General features: G+C 43.4%; 1 protein-coding gene across 1 annotated transcript; it reads right to left on the minus strand.

Annotated features, from left to right (window-relative positions):
- Positions 1 to 265: 265 nt before the first annotated feature.
- On the minus strand, positions 266 to 5,212 carry LOC308076969 (microfibril-associated glycoprotein 4-like; the record flags this gene model as incomplete). The annotated part of the gene is made up of 3 exons (XM_080417494.1): positions 266 to 928; positions 4,704 to 4,809; positions 5,112 to 5,212. 3 exons carry the CDS (start codon positions 5,210 to 5,212, stop codon positions 266 to 268), a joined length of 870 nt encoding a protein of 289 aa, XP_080273620.1.
- Positions 5,213 to 20,427: the final 15,215 nt, after the last annotated feature.

Below are 20,427 nucleotides of genomic sequence, written 5' to 3' on the forward strand. Positions count from 1 at the left end.
TGCATCTCTTTATTCATGACGATGTTCACAACATCTTGGATTATGTATTCATTTAAAAGCCCTGACAGGTCACCACTGTAACAATATGTGATAATAATACAGATATCTACTGTATGAGTTTAGGATTAAACAGAGTCCCAAAGAGAGAATCCCAAAGAGAGAAAAAAACCCAAATTAAAACCATGAAAAAGAGTAAATATTGCATCATGCCTTTTATACCACGGCTGTGCTTTTCTAAAATACATGCATGCGAACCTAAACATGTTTAAGGAACACGTCTGATCTTCATCGCTACAGCCTTCAGGGAGTAAAAATCCCACTTCCAGTGGAACCAGTGTACACCTGTGGAGTAAGGCGTCTTTCCCCAAAGGTAAGCACCATTGGGATTAGCATGGACGCACTTATTGTACCAAAATGCACCGTAATATTTAATTGCACAGTTCCCGCTCCACGTGTCCTGATCTTTGTCAAAGGTTGAGAATTTCATTCCATTGTGATAGTCCAGTGAGACTCCTGCTCCTCCATCCTGGAAGCCAGCAACCTGCAGCTTGTAGCCATCAGCCTCAGAACCCACAGAGAAAGAGGAGTAAGAGGCAAACGCTGTGTTTCCCTCAAAGTCTTCCATGTCCACCCTCAGCTCATACTTTTTGTCCTTGGTAAGGACATGCATGTTCTCCAGTCCCAGCCAGTACTCGCCTGATGCGTCTCCAAACCCAGCTCGGTACTGAGCCCAGGGTCTGTAGAAGTTCACAGTGCCGTCCACTCTTCTCTGGATGACTGTCCACTTCCCTCCATCTGTGTCCATGTCACAGTAGACCTTGGCAGGTGGAGTAGTGGGGTTGATGGTGTACACACCACTCGCTGTGGAGACTTCGTCACAGTCCAGAACCAGGTCGAGATCATTGTCACAGTCCAGATCAGTGTCGTACTGGGACCAAAATTTAGCTCTGGGATTTACACATTTGTACATAAATGGCGCGGCCGTTCTAGAATTTTCCCGAATTTCATGATCACCATTGTTGTAGTTTTCCTCACAGTCCAGATCCTGGTTGATTCCACAACGAGGAGCAGAGTGGACTGTTACAGCCAGAAACAGAACTGCAGCAACAAGTATCATCTTGAAGTCTTTGAGTTGTAGCTTGTTGTTCAGATCAAAGGACGTCTGAGTGTGTTGAGTGTATGTTCAGCTCCAGTAGAAGGTTCAATGCAGTCTGTGTGTGAGACCCTTCTCTTATAGTTAAGAATGGTGACGTAACCAAAGAGATCGTATGATAGATAAAGGTACTCTGTCACCAGACCAGTCTGACCTGCCTATACATTTTTGTTACATAGTACACACACACACACACACACACACACACACACACACACACACACACACACACACACACACACACACACACACACACACACACACACACACACACACACACACACACACACACACACACACACACACACACCAACCAACCAACCAACCAACCAACCAACCAACCAACCAACCAACCACATCATTCAAAGCATGCACTGCTCAAGGTGCGGCCATAGTTGAATGATTATAGAGCCCGCCTTGGAACCCAGAGGTCTCAGGTTCAATTCCAGGCCCACTGCGCACACACAACATGTGGGGGGTCTCAGCTTAATTCAGTCAGATGTAAGAAGGGGGGCTTTAAAGGAGGAGTTCACCCAAAAAAAGATTTATTTTCTATCAATTGCACACCCCATGAAGCCTTGAATACATGGATTTATTTTGTTTTTTGTCGCATTCCTAAGCCAATGATTTGATGCCCGGGTGTATTTCCGGTAGGAGACACAAAGAGTCTACTTTGTGTCTCCTACCGGATACATTAGCCGGTAGGAGACAGGAATCAAATTATTGGCTTAGGAATGCGACAAACACACAAATAAATCCATGGATTCAAGGCTTCATGGGGTGTGCAATTGATAGAAAATAAATATTTTTTTGGGTGAACTACTCCTTTAAGAAAAAGAACACTGGTTTAAACAAAAAAATTATATAAATGTAACACAATCATCATTCCATTTGCTATAAGCTGAGAAACATGACAGAAAATCTTGCATTCATTTACAATTATATGACAACTGTAGGCTCTTACTGTGGAGTAGTGTTTTTTAAATAGGGGTATGACTACCCCTAGGGGTACACATAGGTACTATTTGAGGTTTCGAGGCCTATCAGGCTCAAAGCCTCTTTGAAACTGCCCTGTTTCTTCCGCCGTTTTTGCAGTTCTGGCCTAACCGTGTGGTTACTTTTTACGAAACTCGGCAATATGGTAGAGGGCTATGCCAAACGGCCAAGGCCCGAAACTCACAACCATCGGCCAAAGGGTGGCGCTGTAGCACTCAATTGAAAATGCCAACTTTGAACAGGTACACCGTACAACTCATGCCCTGTTTGACCCACAGCCATGAAACTTCGATACACACATGCGTCTCCTCATGCCTAACAACTTTCACTCTCTGACTTTTGACCTCTGACCTTTAGATTTCCCACCATTTTGAATTGTATGAAAAACAGTAAAAATCTATCTCCTCCTGGGATCTTTGAGCAATCTGTACGAAACATTTTACACATGAGCTTTGGACCTATGCCGACAAACTGGGGAAGTGGATTTTCCATAAGTGAAAAAATTAAGCTTTTATGAGCCAATGAATATTGCAGTTTTATGACAATTATTCATCTGCCCCTAACACATACATGCAGACTCAGATTTGTTTGAAACTTTGCAATAATGTAGAGGGTCATTCCAAGTATCCCTGAAACCAATCTTACTCCAATTGGTCAAAGGGTGGGCGCTATATAATTTTTTTTTTTAAATGCAAACTTTAAACAGGCAAAAGTCATGCCTCGTTTGGCCGACAGCTGTGAAACTTGCTTACACATGTACCTTGACTCATGAGGAACACATCTATCACCAGTAAGCTCCGCCCTTAGATTTTACGCCATATTGAGCAGTTTGAAAAACATTTAAACCCAGGAGAAACATACCTGTTCAAAGTTGGCATTTTCAATTGAGTGCTATAGCGCCACCTTTTGACGAAAGATTTTGAGAATTATTTCTTGATAGTTTTTCATGACCATCTACCATGTGGCAGAGTTTCGTAAAAAGCGACAGCACGGTTCAGCCAGAACTGCGAAAAGTGGCAGAAGAAGAAGAAGAAGAAGGAGAAGAAAAATAATGCCAATATCAAAACGGAGCCTTGCTCTGCAGAGCCTGGCCCCGTAAAAATAATAAAAGGGGGATTGGGGGGAGCCGCTGTATAATGTAAAGTAATCATGTTATGTCTTCTAATACATACCCTCTAGGCTTTGGAACACACAGCAAGCTTGACATCAACAGTAGTGGTGGTTAGCCTGTGGAAACCTGTCAAATATTTGACAGATTTCGACACTCAACCATTGCTGGCGTTCAGTGCCAGTGTGTTCTAGTAAGTTTAGAATAGGGCATCTTGCTTCTGTATTAAGTAATGGTGTAAAATCACATTATCAATCATTGTCTCTATTATCAGAGAATGTTCAACCATGACTTTGTATTTGTCTGCTTAAATCAGGTTTGAGGAAATGTAGTGTGTATTCTATTTCATTCATGAAATCAAAGCAACATGCATCCAGCTTAACAGCACATACCGACCGTATATACAGCAGCGTGTTGCAGTTGTGGACAGACAGACAGACAGACAGACAGACAGACAGACAGACAGACAGACAGACAGACAGACAGAGTTGACTATAGCCTCTAGCTATAAAGAGGGTCTGACTGGATTCAACAGGCAATGACAAGTCATGGAGTCTGGAATGTGATGGTTGCTACAGTAACAGTCACACTGTCTGATTGTTGTGCTGTTTAGTGTAAATATTTACTGCTCCAGTGAAGTGGATGCCTTCTCGGTGTGTGTGTGTGTGTGTGTGTGTGTGTGTGTGTGTGTGTGTGTGTGTGTGTGTGTGTGTGTGTGTGTGTGTGTGTGTGTGTGTGTGTATGTGTGTGTGTGTGTGTGTGTGTGTGTGTGTGTGTGTGTGTGTGTGTGTGTGTGTGTGTGTGTGTGTGTGTGTGTATGTGTGTGTGTGTGTGTGTGTGTGTATATATATATATATATATATATATATATATATATATATATATATATAACCCAGTGACAGAAAACACTTTTAGCCAATCACAGGTTAGCTCTGAAACATGACTGTCATACCATGGTGCCAAGAGTCCCTGGTTTATAGTGGTGTTCGATTTTTTTACATTGCCAACTCTCACATGTACATAAACGTTCAGATTTCAAATATAAAGTGCTTACCCCGAGCCACGGATGTTACAAAGCGATCCGTTCCGCGATAAGTACAAGTATCTCCCGTATTGTTCAATAAAAACGAAGCATTTTAATCCACATGCCAGTATTATTATTATTATTATTGTTAATAGACAGGCTACTTTGCAAGTATATGTTAGAGCAACTTAAGTGCCTGCAGAACTTAATAATATAAGCACACTTATTATTATTATTATTATTATTATTATTATTATAAAATTATATATATATATAATATATATAATATATAAAAATATAGGCCACGTGTTTTTGACATTTATTTAACAGCAGTCCAAAATTCAGACAATGGAGGAGTGCAGAAAGACAGATGTTGAAGAGAATGTGAAAATCCATCCATCCATCCATCTTCAACCGCTTACCTGAGGTCGGGTCGCGGAGGCAGCAGTTCCTGCAGGGGGCCCCAGACAACCCTTTTCCTGGCCATGTGAACTTAGCCAGCTCAGACAGCAGGATCTAGAGGCATTCCTGGAACAGAGTGGAGATATAATCCCTCCACTCGTCCTCGTTCTGCCCCGTGGCCTCATCTCAGTTGAACATGCCAGGAACAGCAGTAGATGCCCAAATCACCTCAACTGCTCTTTTCTAAGCAAAGGAGCAGCGGCTCAACTCCAAGTCTCTCACGGATGACTGAGCTTCTCACCTCATCCCTAAGGGAGATGCCAGCCTCCTGAGAAAACCCATTTTGTCTGCTTGTATCTGTGGTCTCGTTCTTTTGGTCATGGTCCACATTTCATGACCATAATGTCACAGTAGGATTGATGATTCACCTGTAGATCAAGAACATTGTCTTCTGGCTTCTCTTACTACCGTTTGGTAAAGTGAATGCAGCTCCTGCTGCTCCGATTCTCTGGCCGATCTCACACTCCATCGTCCCCTCACTTGAGAACTAAACCCAGAGATACTTGAACACCTAATTATGAATGACCTTTCCTGGTCCAGCCTGTGGATGTAATTCTAGCTTCAAACGATTGCCATCAGTCTCCTTCAAAAGTCATTATGGAGTGTCATCCTAATGCGTCAACACAATTGAATTAGCAGTGGATAATGATGGCCAATCTTGGACGGTGCAACACATGACAGGAAATTCATATGCTCACCCACACAAGGCTGACGTAACCCAGCTGGCAAAATTAACCTTGTATGAGGCATTGGACTTGTGAGAATTGTATCTATAAATATTATTTGTATAATTATGAAACCCAAAGTTCATTTCAATCTGGTTTACTTTTTCAAAATGTTATGAACTATTATTTGCTGGGTTAGCTGAGTTTGCTTGGTTGGCTGAGTTTTTAGAATTTCACCACTTTATTTACTGGTGTTCAGAGACAGCAGCATGTCTAATAATGTCTCTTTGGGGGCATTGGTCATTATGTGGGTATCAACAGTCCAAGTGTCTTTCATTCCTACTTGCAGAAAACATCACTGGCAAGAGGGGAGTATCACTGCAATGTGCTTTATGATTCCTAATGGTAATTGAACTTGATTGATGCTCTTATCTGCGACAAGTAACTTATGCTAATAGGTCTTAAAGTATGACCTGCATGCTTATAGAACTGGCACAGAAAAGAAGAGGAGTGGGGTGAGGGGGTTAACGATTCCATTCTTGCACATTGCCAGCGAGATTGTATAATCACTTCCATTAAGTCATGGTTGAACCCATTTTATTATTTGATTTGACCTTTGCAAAAGGTTAGCTGGGGTGTAGATCTGCATGGATAGCATTGTTCTGCCAACCGAAACAATGCTACAATGGTCATACTGTACAGTAGTTAAACTGATATATCTTAAGTGAAAGGTCAAGGTGTAACATTACTGCAAAGGAAAAATGGTTGATTCACTTTTGTTACAACAATGTTAAGGCAACTGCATGTATAAATACAATAATAATTAACCCCATTAATTCAGAATAGAGGACTGCCACAAGTACTTACCAACAGTCATAAAGGACATGCAACCGGGAATGACAACAAGTGGAAAGATTGTAACAATATGACATCCAACTGACATAAACATGACAAAACATGATAAAAACGTATTCTCCAATCCAATCCTCCACTTTATTTATAGAGCACATTTAACAGCGTTGAACCACTCAGTAAACAAACTGATTCTGACATCCTTCTGACAAAACAAGTCACATTTCCCTTCAGTGGCAGGGTCCTCTGTAGAAGAGTGAAAGGAATTAGGAATCAAGAAGTGACAACATTACAATCTTCCCTTTTGTTGTGAAGGGAGGCAGGGAGGCGGGTCCTCTGGAACCCTTGGAAACCTTTGTCCTGCGGACAGACTTCTATTATTTGAAATTGCTGCACCAAAGAACATTATAGAATGCTAGAATCCATCATACAGTAGCCATGCTGTCCCACACTTTGCACAATATGTAAGAACATTACAGAATGTTTGCATAGAACATCGCACATCACCCCCTTCTTTACATCTGTAAACCGGTGATGTGACAATAAAGTTGAATCTGATTACTCTTATGTGATTTTACACAACATGTAACAGCAAAGACATGACCTTGACCTCTGTATTGGCTGAGAAATAGAAGAGAGGGAAGGGGTGTGTGTGTGTGTGTGTGTGTGTGTGTGTGTGTGTGTGTGTGTGTGCGTGTGCGTGTGCGTGTGCGTGTGCGTGTGCATGTGCGTGTGTGTGTGTGTGTGTCATGTCGAGTGATGTTTCATGTCTCTTTTCACCCCAACCCCCTCCCCCCTTCCTTAATATGTCTGTTCTGACTCACACGGTTTCACACTGGAAGGCATATTCATAAGAAGCATAATTAACCGGTCATAGTCTGGAATGGGTCCAGATGGATGAGTTATTGTTACCATTATTGATACTGGCTGGTATGAAGCCCCCACTATCAGGGACTAATGCTGTTAGAATTTAGAACCCGGACACCATCTCCACCACTTAGGGCCATGATGAATAGTGTTAGGCAAAGTCATTTGCACTGACACTCACTCACTTCCCCTCATTTTATGTACTTTGCTTGCCTTATTAAGGCTCTTACCACAGGCTTAATCGCCTATTTAGAATTCTCCTCTTTGTGACCTAGATGTGTTTTATTTAGTGAATGTAATTAAGGTACCTGTAAATATCATTGATCTAGCCAAATCCATCTTCCTTTATGCGAGCACTCTAGTTCTCGTTTTAATTAATTTAATGGCCACTGTGTCTGGACACTGTTAACCTCGATGAAACCAAGGCGACAACGGTTTCAATCAAGAGAAGAATTGCAAGGCAACAATGAGACTCTAATGCCCAGACGATAGACATAGTATTGGTTATCTGGGCCTATAAGGCAACGATTTATATTAATTACATCTCAAAACTGGTACACAAGAGTGTCATTATTTGGTTTCAGCTCCCTGTCACTGTAGAGACAATAACAACATTAAGGAATAACAAAAGAAAGTAGCAAGGCAAAACACTCAAAGTGTATGGTTTTCACCATGAGACATTTAAATGTTATCTCCGACAGTGTGCCGTTTATGTGAGCGCCATGTACTGTTGCTGTCGCAAGGCTGCAAGTCGCCCTCTGTCTCTCTCGCTCGCTCTCCCTCTCTCCCATAAATACACACGCTGTTAAGTTACACCTATTTCCTGTTAATAATAAGCTGTGTAAAATGTGGTGCATTGCGAGGTAAAGGGGAGACACTTTATTATAGGGACAACCGGAAGAGGAGAGGTGTTGTTGCTGCGAAGTTGTCGAGATGGTAGAGCGTGGTATTGAGAAGTCAAAACAAGTTGTATTAATGTGAGTTAAAATATGCCACTGACACTTTCAAAGGAGAGGGCGATGCACAAGCAAGACGTTAATCATAAGGGTGCACCGTGGACACGTGTACTTTAATGTTACCAGGCACTTGATCTGAAAAGGTCTATAAGGAGACTCTACAGGATCTCCACAAATGCTTAAAGGTTTCATGACATAAAATTTCAAATCTATTTTTTTTTTTTTTTCTGACCTCAATTACACCCCAAAAAAATAACTTTCCACTCAAGAACATTCAGTGGATTTTCTGTGGTCTAGGGTTTTCTGAATAATTAGGCTCAGAAAAGTGCTGTGATTGATTGGCCCTTGGACTTTGATGTCACAGTCCATTAATCCCGCCCCCTCTGACTCCTCCCCTATCCTTCTCCTTGGGGGGGGAGCAGAAGCGATGATTGACAGGCAAAATTCCTCAACTAATTGTAATGTAGCTAATTAATGTATAGTTGAAAAGCAGATTTAGCAGGTTTTGGTGTCTACAATCAGTGCATTAAATCAAAGGTTTTACTAGGATTTTAAACACTTTAATCCTAGTATTCATATTTCTGGGTGAAAATCGGGCAAAAAGTCGCAATGCAATGCGAATGTCTTTGCCAAAGACATTTGGAGAGAGAACACTGTAAGTGGTTAAACTGCCGGCCACAATGTCCAGAATCATTACAGTTTACAGAGATCAGATTGAAACTACGGCCATGTCCATTTTTTTTAATGAATGACAAACAGGTGCATAAATGTAGCCTAACAGTTATGGCAGTATATTTCAGATTGAAAACTATTTGAAAATAAAGCATCATCTTGCACAAGCAGATTAATGAGCTATTACAATTTGCAATTTATTTGTGCGTGGCTGCATATGTAATGATTTCTCAACAAAATAAAGCATCATCAGTTTGAAAGCACACTTTTCCTTCAGAATAACAAGCAATCAAATGGTACTGCACAAAATAAGCACTTCAGAATAATCTTTCATAACGTAAATTGGCTCAGCTGGCTGGCAATAAATCATATATATGCTACTCACAGGTTATGGTGACATAATAAGATATTCGGTGGTGCTGTCCATGCGTTTGTGGTTAGAGACAGCTTCGGAACAGTTGCTCAAGAGATCTTGTGTGTTTTTATAGAGCTTTTCAATTCAAGTGTTAACATTTTACTGGAAGGGAACCGTGTATTCCATGTGCATGTAGCGTGCGTGCGTGTGTGTGTGTGTGTGTGTGTGTGTTCCTGTGTCCGAGCGTGTTTTGTTGTTACCTACCTGCTGACAAAATTTCTGCCTTGTGACTGATGAGTCTTTCTAGCGTTTGCCTCCCAGAGTAATGTACTGTTCTCTTACAAATAATGCACAAGGCAGGAAGCACAGGGGCACTAAAAGTCTCTTTCAAGGACTTTCACTTGTAGAGCCTGAGGTACTAACATTGACCAATGGCACAGATTCACCGCATCTTGAACATCAGAAGGCTGTGTGTTTCTCTGCCACATTCAAGCGCTTTTTGTCAATGCCAGGCCAAAGACGTGGCCAAGACTATGATTTTGCCCCTGTGTATCCGTGTGTGTGTGTGTGTGTGTGTGTGTGTGTGTCTTCGTCCGTCCTTTTGTGTACAATTAATCTCCAGCACTGCTGGACCGATCGGTGTGAGACTATGCACACACACTCCCTGTGCACACTCACATCGGCCTGTTATAGCGCCACCAGGAGGCCGATTTTTGCAAAAAAAATAAATACAGATTTTGTCCAAACATTACGCAAATCGGTACACATTACCTCCATAGATGTCATCAAGACGGATTTTTCATATTTCATCCTGATTGGCTAAGATTGACCTTTTACTTCGTGACCTGTGCTCCGAGGAGCAAATTGTTCTAGTTACCTGTAGCAAGTGTTGTGAAAACCAGCGGCTTCAGGAATGTTGTCAAATTTGAGACACATCAAAAGAGAGACAGTGAGACAGCAATGTTCAGAATCCTTTTTGGTCGCCTTTGTGCCTACTGTTTTTGAATGGCTCAGAGCGAGATTAAATGCATTCAAATCAAGTCATGCATATGGAATTGATTTGAACGTCAGTTTCAGGACTACAATATCAAATACCCACATTATGCAAATATAAAGTCAGTATTATACATTGTGGTTTAATAATAGATAGACTGAATGTGTAATAGGTTAGAGTAACCTTTTATATGTTGAGGGTGGTTAATAATGAATACATATTCAATCGGTTACTTCAAGTTTGTTGTAGTTGAACATCACCCTGCCGTTGGACATCCACTTTTAATTCCACAGAGGCCGTCTTCTGAAAGTCCTGCACAGTAGTTATGAAGTCAAGCAGCAGCTCTCCCTGTTGGTCACCCTCAGTGAAACACTCTGCCATGGCAGCCCATAGCTAGCCCAGTCTCTTGGAATCCATGAAGCTTTTGATGTAATCTGTGGTCATCACACTCATCGCCAATTTGTCCATTTGGGATCCGTAGGTCTTATACCTCCTGAAAACAGGTTGAGATTGATCAAATGCCTATTTCCGTTACATTAGAGGTGCCTGCATCTTTTGCCATGAGTGTCGGGGGCAGACACTCACAAATAGAAATAGTGTTCAGAGAAGTGGTCAAAAGCACATTTAGTTATGTGCAATGGTTATTGTGAAAATATACCAGTGAAAGATTATATCAAAAAGTGTTTAATTGAAAAAGATTTGAGATCATATCAATGTTATTATGTTTATCCATCACACTCCAGGTCGCTTGCCAACAAAAACGCATGAACAAGCTAACAATGCATTGCAATACGACAGTTCTTGTCGGAAGTTGAGCTTCATAAATGTTGCGGAAGGGCTGTATAATCTGCACTTCACATGGAGTTGAGACAACATCTACTGGTCCTTCTCACCTACAGGAATCAGAACACACACACACACACACACACACACACACACACACACACACACACACACACACACACACACACACACACACACACACACACACACACACACACACATACGCATGCACGCACGCACGCATGCACGCAGGCATGCACTATGCACTATGCACTAACCACTAAAAGCACAAATACACTTTGTTAGAGGTTTGAATTGTGTAGCTAGTCTAATTGACAAGCTATCTTGCTCCATTGTGCTGTTGATTAGAAATTGATGATCCAAAATAGTCTCCCCCAGCCAGCTCTGATCTATTGATTAATAGATTTGTATTTTATTTATTTATTTTATTTTGCTATTGATTAATTGATCAATATAGCTATTTATTGAGTTCTTATATGGATTTGGAAGTGGCATTACTGTAAATAGATCTGATGGTGTATGAAATGAAAACCTGCCAGGTAGACTAACCAGACTTACAGTGATATCATGCACAGAACTCTCTTTGATCCCCTGACACAGCTCTGCCCGAACTATGCAGAATGTTGTTTTACTTCGGTGAAATTTGATCAAAGTACAATAATGACTGTCTATCCATCACCCTGACATGTGCGTGAAGGACCTACACGTAAGCAAGCTATGACACTTGAATGGAATGTTACATTATTTGTCACATTGTTTGTTTAGCCTACTTTGCGACCATCTGCTACATTCATTGTTTTTTTGGCTTAAGTACTTTGCAGATGGAGTTAGAATTTTTATTCAGTGTTCATTCTATTATACCTTTAGAGGATTATGTATGTGCACTACTGACTGTGTATTGCTGTTTGACAGACGAGAGTAAACAACACTGTTTGCTGCTCAGTTTGATGCTCTGCTACTTCTTAACCTTTTTATTGCGTTTTCAGATACGAGTCAGTTTATCGTTCGATACGTTTGAATCTAGATAAAGATCAAAGTAATCGGATCTGTCTATTTTAAATACTAGCCCAGTACCCCAGTACTGCGTCAACCCTGGTGGTTAGCCCAGCATGTTTGTTTTTAGCCTGGTGGCTGGGCTAACCGGTTTCTAGTCGCGTTTGTTTTTTCCCACTTGAGAGACTGGACAAAAAGCGCATCTCTCCGGTGTCCAGAGCGGCTGGCGCCGAGCTGAGTGGTTGCGCTTCGGGTGCCGGTATGCTCCGACTGATATCTGGAGTTGCAGCCTCTTGGACTTCTGTGGTAATTGGAACTCACCGGAGACTGACGATCCCTCTTTTCGACCAGTTCTGTCCTGGAGATCGTGACCTGTCCAACGACTTTCCTTGCTCTAAACCTTTCACAACACTACAAGTGCGAGTGGACATGGCCAACATGCCCAAGCGCCAACGACGTCCCAGCACGCGGCCCTGTCTGACAAAACGTCCTGGTTCCAACTCAGCCCTCATACCCCCCACCTCATTACCTACTCCTAGGGTGATTCTATTAACTGACATTTGTCAATCCCAAACTACGTAACTTATTGCAAGTTACTCTGGTGCAAAAATGTTGGATCTTCTCCCTCACATTCCAGTAATTCTTCAGCAACACCCGTCTATCCACACAGTGAACTTGAACACAGGCACAAACGAGGTGCATGGGGCAATCAGTAAAAATGAGTAATGACTACAAGGCCCTCGCAAGCTCAGTTAAAAAGCCTTGGGAGAACTTTTTTCAGGTCTAATTCCCACCCTCCATCACAGCTCTGACTAATTCAGCCAACAATTGGCTATGTAATTTTTGTGTTATGTCTTATGGCTATATAATCCATTTTAACCAGTTCTGGAACACCCCTATTAGTCTATACAGAGACCCCTTATACCCAAACAATAAAGGCTTTAAGATGTTAGCCAACAACATCTCCATCCACCTCACTAATTGTCATTCCTCAGGTAAGAAAATACTATAGCGCACATCACCCATATCCAGTTGTTCTTTAATAATAATAATAATAATACCTGAGATTTATATAGCGCTTTTCTAATACTCAAAGTCGCTTTACAAGTTAAACTAAGTAGAGCAAAATAAAAACAGAACAACTTTAATAATAAAATACAGAGAATAAAGTTAAAAAGTTAAAAGGCTGCAGAAGGCCAGGGAATAAAACCAACAAAAGTTGAATGGCAGTTGAAAAGGTGGTAGGAGATCAGGCTAGGTGGGAAAAGCAATTCTGAAGAGGTGGGTTTTGAGGGAGGTTTTGAACATGGCAAGGGTGGGGGCGGTTTTGATGTGAGGTGGGAGTGGGTTCCAGAGGGTGGGTGCTGCAACGGAAAATGCCCTATCACCCCAGGTGTGCTTGGTTTTTTTGGTGGGGAATTTGAGGAGGTTGGCATCGCCGGATCTGAGGGAACGGGTGGGGACGTGGTTGTGAAGGAGGTCGGAGATGTATTGGGGTGCCTGGTGGTTGAGGGCTTTGTAGGTGATGATGAGGATTTTGAAGTTGATTCTATGTTTGACCGGGAGCCAGTGGAGGTCACGGAGGACTGGTGTGATGTGGTCTCTGGAGCGGGTGTGAGTGAGCAGGCGGGCGGCTGAGTTCTGTACATATTGAAGTTTATTGAGGGTTTTGGCAGTGATACCGTGGAGGATGCTGTTGCAGTAGTCTATCCGGGATGAGATGAAGGCATGAATGAGGGTTTCGGCAGCGGAAGATGTCAGGGAGGGACGGAGACGGGCAATGTTCCGGAGGTGAAAAAAGGCTATTTTGGTGATGTTTTTTATATGCGGGAGAAATGACAGGGTGGGGTCAAAAATTACACCAAGGTTGCGGATGTGGGGGGAGGTTTTAATGAGGGAGCCGTCGATGTTGAGTGAGAAGTCCTGGGTGGAGCGGGTGAGGGAGTCGGGGCCGATGATGATTATTTCAGATTTATTGCAGTTGAGTTTTAAAAAGTTGTTTTGCATCCAGGTTTTTAGTTCTGTGAGGCATGCGGTGATGGTGGAATGGGTGGCTGCGGTGATGGTTTTGGTGGAAAGGTAGATCTGTGTGTCGTCAGCGTAGCAGTGAAATTGAAGTCCATGGTTGCGAAGTATCTGTCCGAGGGGAAGGATGTAGATGGTGAAGAGCAGAGGACCGAGCACTGAGCCCTGGGGGACTCCGTGAGTGACTGGGGCAGTGGGGGAGGTGCAGTTGTTGATTGAGATGTATTGTTGGCGGTCTGAGAGGTATGATTTCATCCAGGAGAGGGCAGTGCCGGATAAGCCGAGGGAGGAGTGGAGGCGTGATATGAGGATAGAGTGACTGATGGTGTCGAATGCGGCGCTGAGATCAAGGAGGATGAGGATGGAGAGGAGACCATTGTCGGCGGAGCGGAGGATATCATTGGTGACTTTAAGGAGTGTGGTTTCGGTGCTATGGAGTGAACGGAAGCCGGATTGGAAGGTTTCATACAGGTTATTGGAGTGTAGGTGGGATTTGATTTGTGATGCAACTGTGTGTTCAAGTATTTTTGAGAGGAAGGGGAGGTTGGAGATGGGCCGGTAGTTATTGGGGATGTTGGGGTCGAGACCGGGTTTCTTGAGGATGGGGGTGATGGCAGCCAGCTTGAGGGCAGGAGGGACAGAGCCAGTGGACAGGGAGGAGTTTATTATGTTAGTGATTAGTGGTGTGAGTGAGGGGAGACAGGCTATGACGAAGGTGGATGGTATTGGGTCGAGGGTGCAGGAGGAGGCTTTCATGCCAGCGGTTATGGAGGATAGGTCGGATGCGGTGATTTCGGTGAAGACAGAGAGTGGGTGGTTGGAAAGTAGAGGAGAGGCATGATCGGGGGCAGGGGGGGTGGTAGGGGAGGAGGTGGCCAGTTCGGAGTGGATGGTGTCGATTTTGGATTGAAAAAATGATAAAAAAGCTTCACATTTGCTGGTGGTGAATGAGGTGGTGGTGGTGTCAAGGGGTTTGAGAAGTTTGCTTATGGTGGAGAAAAGTGTCTTTGGGTTGTTGCTGCCGGATTGTATGATGGAGGAGTAGTGGGAGCTGCGTGCAGTGTTGAGAGCATCCCTGTATTGCTGTTGGTGTGATTTGTAGATGTCAGAGTGGATGGTGAGACCGGTTTTCTTGGAGAGCCGTTCGAGTTGCCTGCCTTTGGCTTTGAGGTGACGGAGGTGATCAGTGAACCAGGGGGCGGAGTGGGTGTAGGAGACAGATTTTGTTTTGATGGGGGCGAGCTGATTGAGACAGGAGGAGAGTGCACTGTTGTAGCTGGATACCAGTTCAGTGGGGGAGGGGTTCTGGGTGAGAGAGTGGTCGAAGGTGGTGTCAGTCAATAGGGCGGAGAGAGATGAGGGGTGGATGGATTTTAGGTTCCGGAATGATATGGAGCGCTGCTGTTTGATGAGTGGTGTGGGGATGTCGATGTCCAGGGTGAGGGCCAGGTGGTCTGAGATGGCGGAGGTGAGGTTGTAGCTGGTGAGGTTGCTAATGGTGATTCCGGTGGTGCAGATCAGATCCAGGGTGTGTCCTTTTTTATGGGTAGGGAAGTCGACGTGTTGAGTGATATTGAACGAGTTCAGAATGTCCAGGAAGTCTGTGGCAGTTTTACAGGTGGAGGAATCCAAATGCAAATTAAAGTCCCCCAGAAGTAAAACAGATGGTGATATGGCGCAGAGTTGAGTGAGAAATTCAGAGAGATCGGAGAGGAATGCTGGGTTGGGTTTGGGGGGGCGGTAGATGACTGCAGTGACCAGGGGTTTGGGGCCGGGTAATTTAAATGACTGTTGCTCAAATGAGGAGGGGGTTGTGATGGCAATAGGAGAGGGTTTGAAGTGCTGGCGGTATATTGTGGCTAAACCACCAGCATGACCAGTGCGTGGTTTGTCCATGTAAACATATCCGGGGGGTGTAGCTTTGTTGAGTAGACTGTATTCCTGAGGTATTTGCCAAGTTTCGGTTATGCAGAAAAAGTCAATGTTATTGTCAATAATGAATTCAGTGAGTATTGCGCCTTTTTTATTGAGTGACCGGGTGTTGAATAGAGAAAATTTGAGAGTTGGGTGGTATTGGATGGGGGGGGGGGCTTTGGTGAGTGGTCGCAGATAGGCAGAGCGCACGTGTGGTTTGTTGTTGTGAGTGTGATGACGTATGACGACATCGGAGGCGGGGCGGTTGTTTGTCCAGAGTGTGGGGATACAGTGGTCAGTCCGGGGGTAAATAAACTTTCTGCGTGAGCTACGGTGGATATATCTGGTTCGGCGAAGAAGTCCGTGTTTACTGATGGCTGCTGTGATGCGCGATGAGATGGGGATGTTTTTATTAAGTTCAAGCAGATGTGAGGCGGAGAATTTGAGTGGCATGCTGTGGGAGATGTCGGAGATGGACGTTGAAGTGGATTCGCTGGCCAGTGGCCACTTCAAACTTGTTGGCCAGGAGTGGAGAAACAGGCACAACACAAACATCCACAGCATGGCAGAGGAGTGGGGCTATTGTCCGTGGAAAGCAGGAGGAGCACGCGAGGCAACGTGCGGTTGTTATTAAACGTTAGCCGATAGCCGCCTAGGCAGTGGCAGGAGCCAGGCTAGCTGGTTAGCGTGCTGATCAGCCCCAGGCCGGTGGTGAGAGAAGACGAGCCGGCCGACAACGAGGACAAGCTCCGGGGCAGAGGAGATGGGGGTTAAAAAAGCTGTGTGGGGGTAGCCAACTAGCCTTCGCGAGCGTGCCACCCCAACAGCTTGCTGCCCCGGGCTCGCGACGAGTGAGGATCGACCCGTCAACCACACCACCAACCTAGGGCAAGAGGCAGCAGCTTTCGAGCGGAAAAAAGTGATCGGTTGGGTGATGAATGGATCTGAACGATGGCAGAGACAGATCCGGCTGGAGTTTGCAGGTGGAGCGGGTCCAGGAGGAGTTGCAGCCCGAGTTGACAGCTGGAGGTAGCTAGCACCAGCTAACAGCACCAGGTAGGTCCAAGAACGGGTTATAACATAAGGGAAGTTAAATAAACAGAGGAGGGTAAATAAGGTAGTTAGCAACAAAAGAAAATAGATTAAGAAAAAGGGACTAAACTGACTAAACTGACCAAAACTCAACCTAAAATTCAAACCTAAAACCTAATCTCAGAAAAAAAAAAACCTAAAACCTAATCTCTTTCCTCCCTACATCCATTGAGAACCCATCATTGATCCCTGTTGTGATAAATAGAATAAACAGATGTTCCGTCAGCACTCCCCCGCTCTGGTCCACACCATACCGGTGAAGTAAACCACCTCAGCCTTCAGCCACTGCCCCGGGCAGCCCCCGCACCTGATGACCCTGTTTTAACCACAGTTTTAACTAAATGTGCATTGATAGACACAAGATCGATTAAGAAAAATACTTTCATCCTGAAGGATTTATTTACCTCGAATGCCTTGCACATTATTTTTGTGTTGCTGGCTTTTTTTGCGTTTTATCCTTTTGATAATGGTGTGACAATGTATGTAATTTTACATCTGTTTTATTATCAATAAAGAGGTCAAAGTCAAGTTGGGATGCATGCCACATCCATTATGCAATACCTGTTGTACCTGTTGTCAGAGTACTTGCTGTACCCATTGTTAGTACAAAGTGCGGTACCTGTTACCAAACTAGATAGATATTAATTTAACAATTAATGGGTTATTTATCTTAAAATTATCTTTATTAAATGGGCACCAGCCTACTTATGTATTAATGTATGCCCCAACCGTTTATGCAATAACCGTCATACTTGTTGTCAAGAGTACCCAGTGAGGTACCCACTTCCATACGACTGATCGACGAAATATGGATCCCTGGTGTCACCAGAAACCGTTGATGACGTGCATTGGCATGAATGGGAGACAGATGGACCCGAAGACATACAGACATTTCAAGCATTGCCCTGAAAAATAATGGAATTCTTTTGTGCACGCCACAGGGCTCATTCCCCCGCTGAGTCGTAACAAAGGCTAGAAAAATGGTACCCAACGCCTCCCTGCACGGCACTCAGCATCAACGGTGGGTTAGCAGCAGAGCTGGCTCTGGTTAACACTCGCATAGACTGCCCTAGCGCGTCTGATATCGGGTCTAGAGGGGAGAGTTCAAAATCTCCGGTGAAAAATTCCGTGAGATCCCATTGGTTCACCGATCTAATTGTTACTGTGATCCGATATGTAAATTCTTTATGACAAAAACGTATAAAACAGCACGATCACTACTCCTAATGCTCAACGATTCTCTGTGATTCAAATTTTCCTATAATAAGCAGAAGTGAGAGTGTCAATTCCTTGTGTCAATTGTGTTTATATAAGATGATAGTCTATTCAAGCACAAAGATGTGTGCTGCCCTATGCATGCCATTCATCCGAACCACACACTATAAATTTCATTCATTCATTGCGCAGGGAATAATGAACCGATTACAATAATTTCACATTCTCTATAAACAGTAACATTTCGGTGTAAAATATAGTTTTATTGAAAGGCAATCAAAGGTTAGAGCTCATGATTCAAGCGTCGGTAGTGTCCGACTTTGTTTTGAGCCAAATGCGCATGCATGCAGGCTGGGTTATTTGCAGCAGACACATTGCTCAGACGAAATACAACATATGAGGTTAGATGTATGGGTTCGGGTTGGAGTTATTATAAAAACAGCTGTCATTTTTATTTATAGGGGAGACATGGCTTTGCCAGGTTCCTAGCTGACAGCGAAATGCAAATGATCCCATTAACTTGAACAATGACGGTCTCCCGCCCTCCTGGGGGAGAAGGGTGAGAGCGGTCAATTTTGCCAGAAAATAACGTCAGGGATGGTATGATGATGCCTAATTTCATATTTAGAAAACGTTTCAGATGAGGAAAAAAACAGAGATGATTTGAATCGAACATTTAGGAAAACTCATGGAAGGGGAACCTTCTGAGAGCTTCATGAGCAAAAATAATCGACTTCAAAATCTCAAAATCCGTCAGGTTGACTGCTGAGACACCCGAGTGTTAACAGTGCTAGCTGGCTAGCAGCAGCTGGCTATATCCTTAACGTCACACAAACCTCATTTGCATATTTTTTATGACTTAATTCTCATTTTGGGGCAAACCACTGCTTTAAGACTTGGAACTCTCTCTCACCCTCAACCTGCACCTTAAAGAGCAGAGAAGACATGGAGGATGCCCCCCAGAAACACTTCACTGACATGGAGGAACAAGCTCTGCCCTTATTCATGTGCTCTTTTACAAGTATTCCCCCCAGGACAGGAGAGTGCACTGACTGTGGCAAGTGGGTCGGTTCATTATAATTTGTATATATTATTATATATTTTATTTATTTAAGTTTGGAAACCTGCTCTCAAAAAGTTATTTTAAAGTGAGACTGGGTTTAAAAAGTCAGCGTGTTCCACTTTGGTTGAACATTCTCACATTTGTGCATAGGCTGGGTCCATGTACCAGTAACCTCTGATCCAATTCACTGGTAGCTTTTTTTTTTCTTTTCCCACAACTGTGCAATGTTGAAAGACCTCTTTCACAAGAACCAAACCTTGTAAACGTTTAGGAGCTAACCCTTATAGATTTTCTAAGACTTTTGTTTGTATTCAGTATGTTTCGTGTGAGTTTATGTATGTGCTTGCATGTACATGTGTACCTCTGTGGACATTGTTAATGCAACTGGATGCTGAGAGACTAATCCGTGCCTTTTCATTAGAAGTAGATTAGTGCACTGCAGTGCTCTCCATACTCCTCAAAAAGACAATAGATATTCCAACCCATTCAAAACACAGCAGCTAGACAAAAAAAGGAAAGATACCACATCCCCCAAATCTTACTATCCCAATCATGTTAACTCTTTGACTGCGGACGACGCGATAACGCGTCAAGTGCTACTTTGTCCAGTTGGCCGTCGACGCGCTCGACGCGCTGGACGCGCGTTCATTGTTTAATCTCTGATTGCGCTATGCTGCTTAATATTCAATGTTATTCTCGAGTTCCACTTACTTCACGGACATCTGCATCCGGTTTCATGACCTGGATTCCGTTTCCGGTTTTTGATTCTTTTCCCCAGTCATTTTCGTCCAAAATAGGTAAATAAACGGTCTTTCACACGGTATGACGGACAAACGGACAGTTTCTCTTCTATAATCTATGGTCTGGGTGACGATCAGTCATCGCCGTCGTATATCACAACGTAATTTTCGCCGATCAAAACAATGGGGGGGACGTCACATCCGTTTTCATGTTTTTCCTTGTCTAATCTATGAAGAAGGGTGAGAGAGACCCAACGACATGATCAAAGCTGTCATGTGCTGCGCTCTAGTGGCGGATTTGTGCTGGGTCTTTACATTATGTGTCCTTAAATTATTTTCATGAGAAAAATTCAAAATATAAAAATAAAAAAACACGAAAATTGCTGGCACTGGGGGAGTACTTTATGAAAATACTCTGGCAGTCAAAGAGTTAAAGGTAGTGTGAGTAACTTTTATTATTTTTTTTATTTTTTTCCC

The sequence above is a fragment of the Gymnoscopelus braueri genome (genome assembly GCF_963280865.1).
Source record: "Gymnoscopelus braueri genome assembly, chromosome: 21".
In the NCBI taxonomy this organism is placed as follows: Eukaryota; Metazoa; Chordata; class Actinopteri; order Myctophiformes; family Myctophidae; genus Gymnoscopelus; species Gymnoscopelus braueri.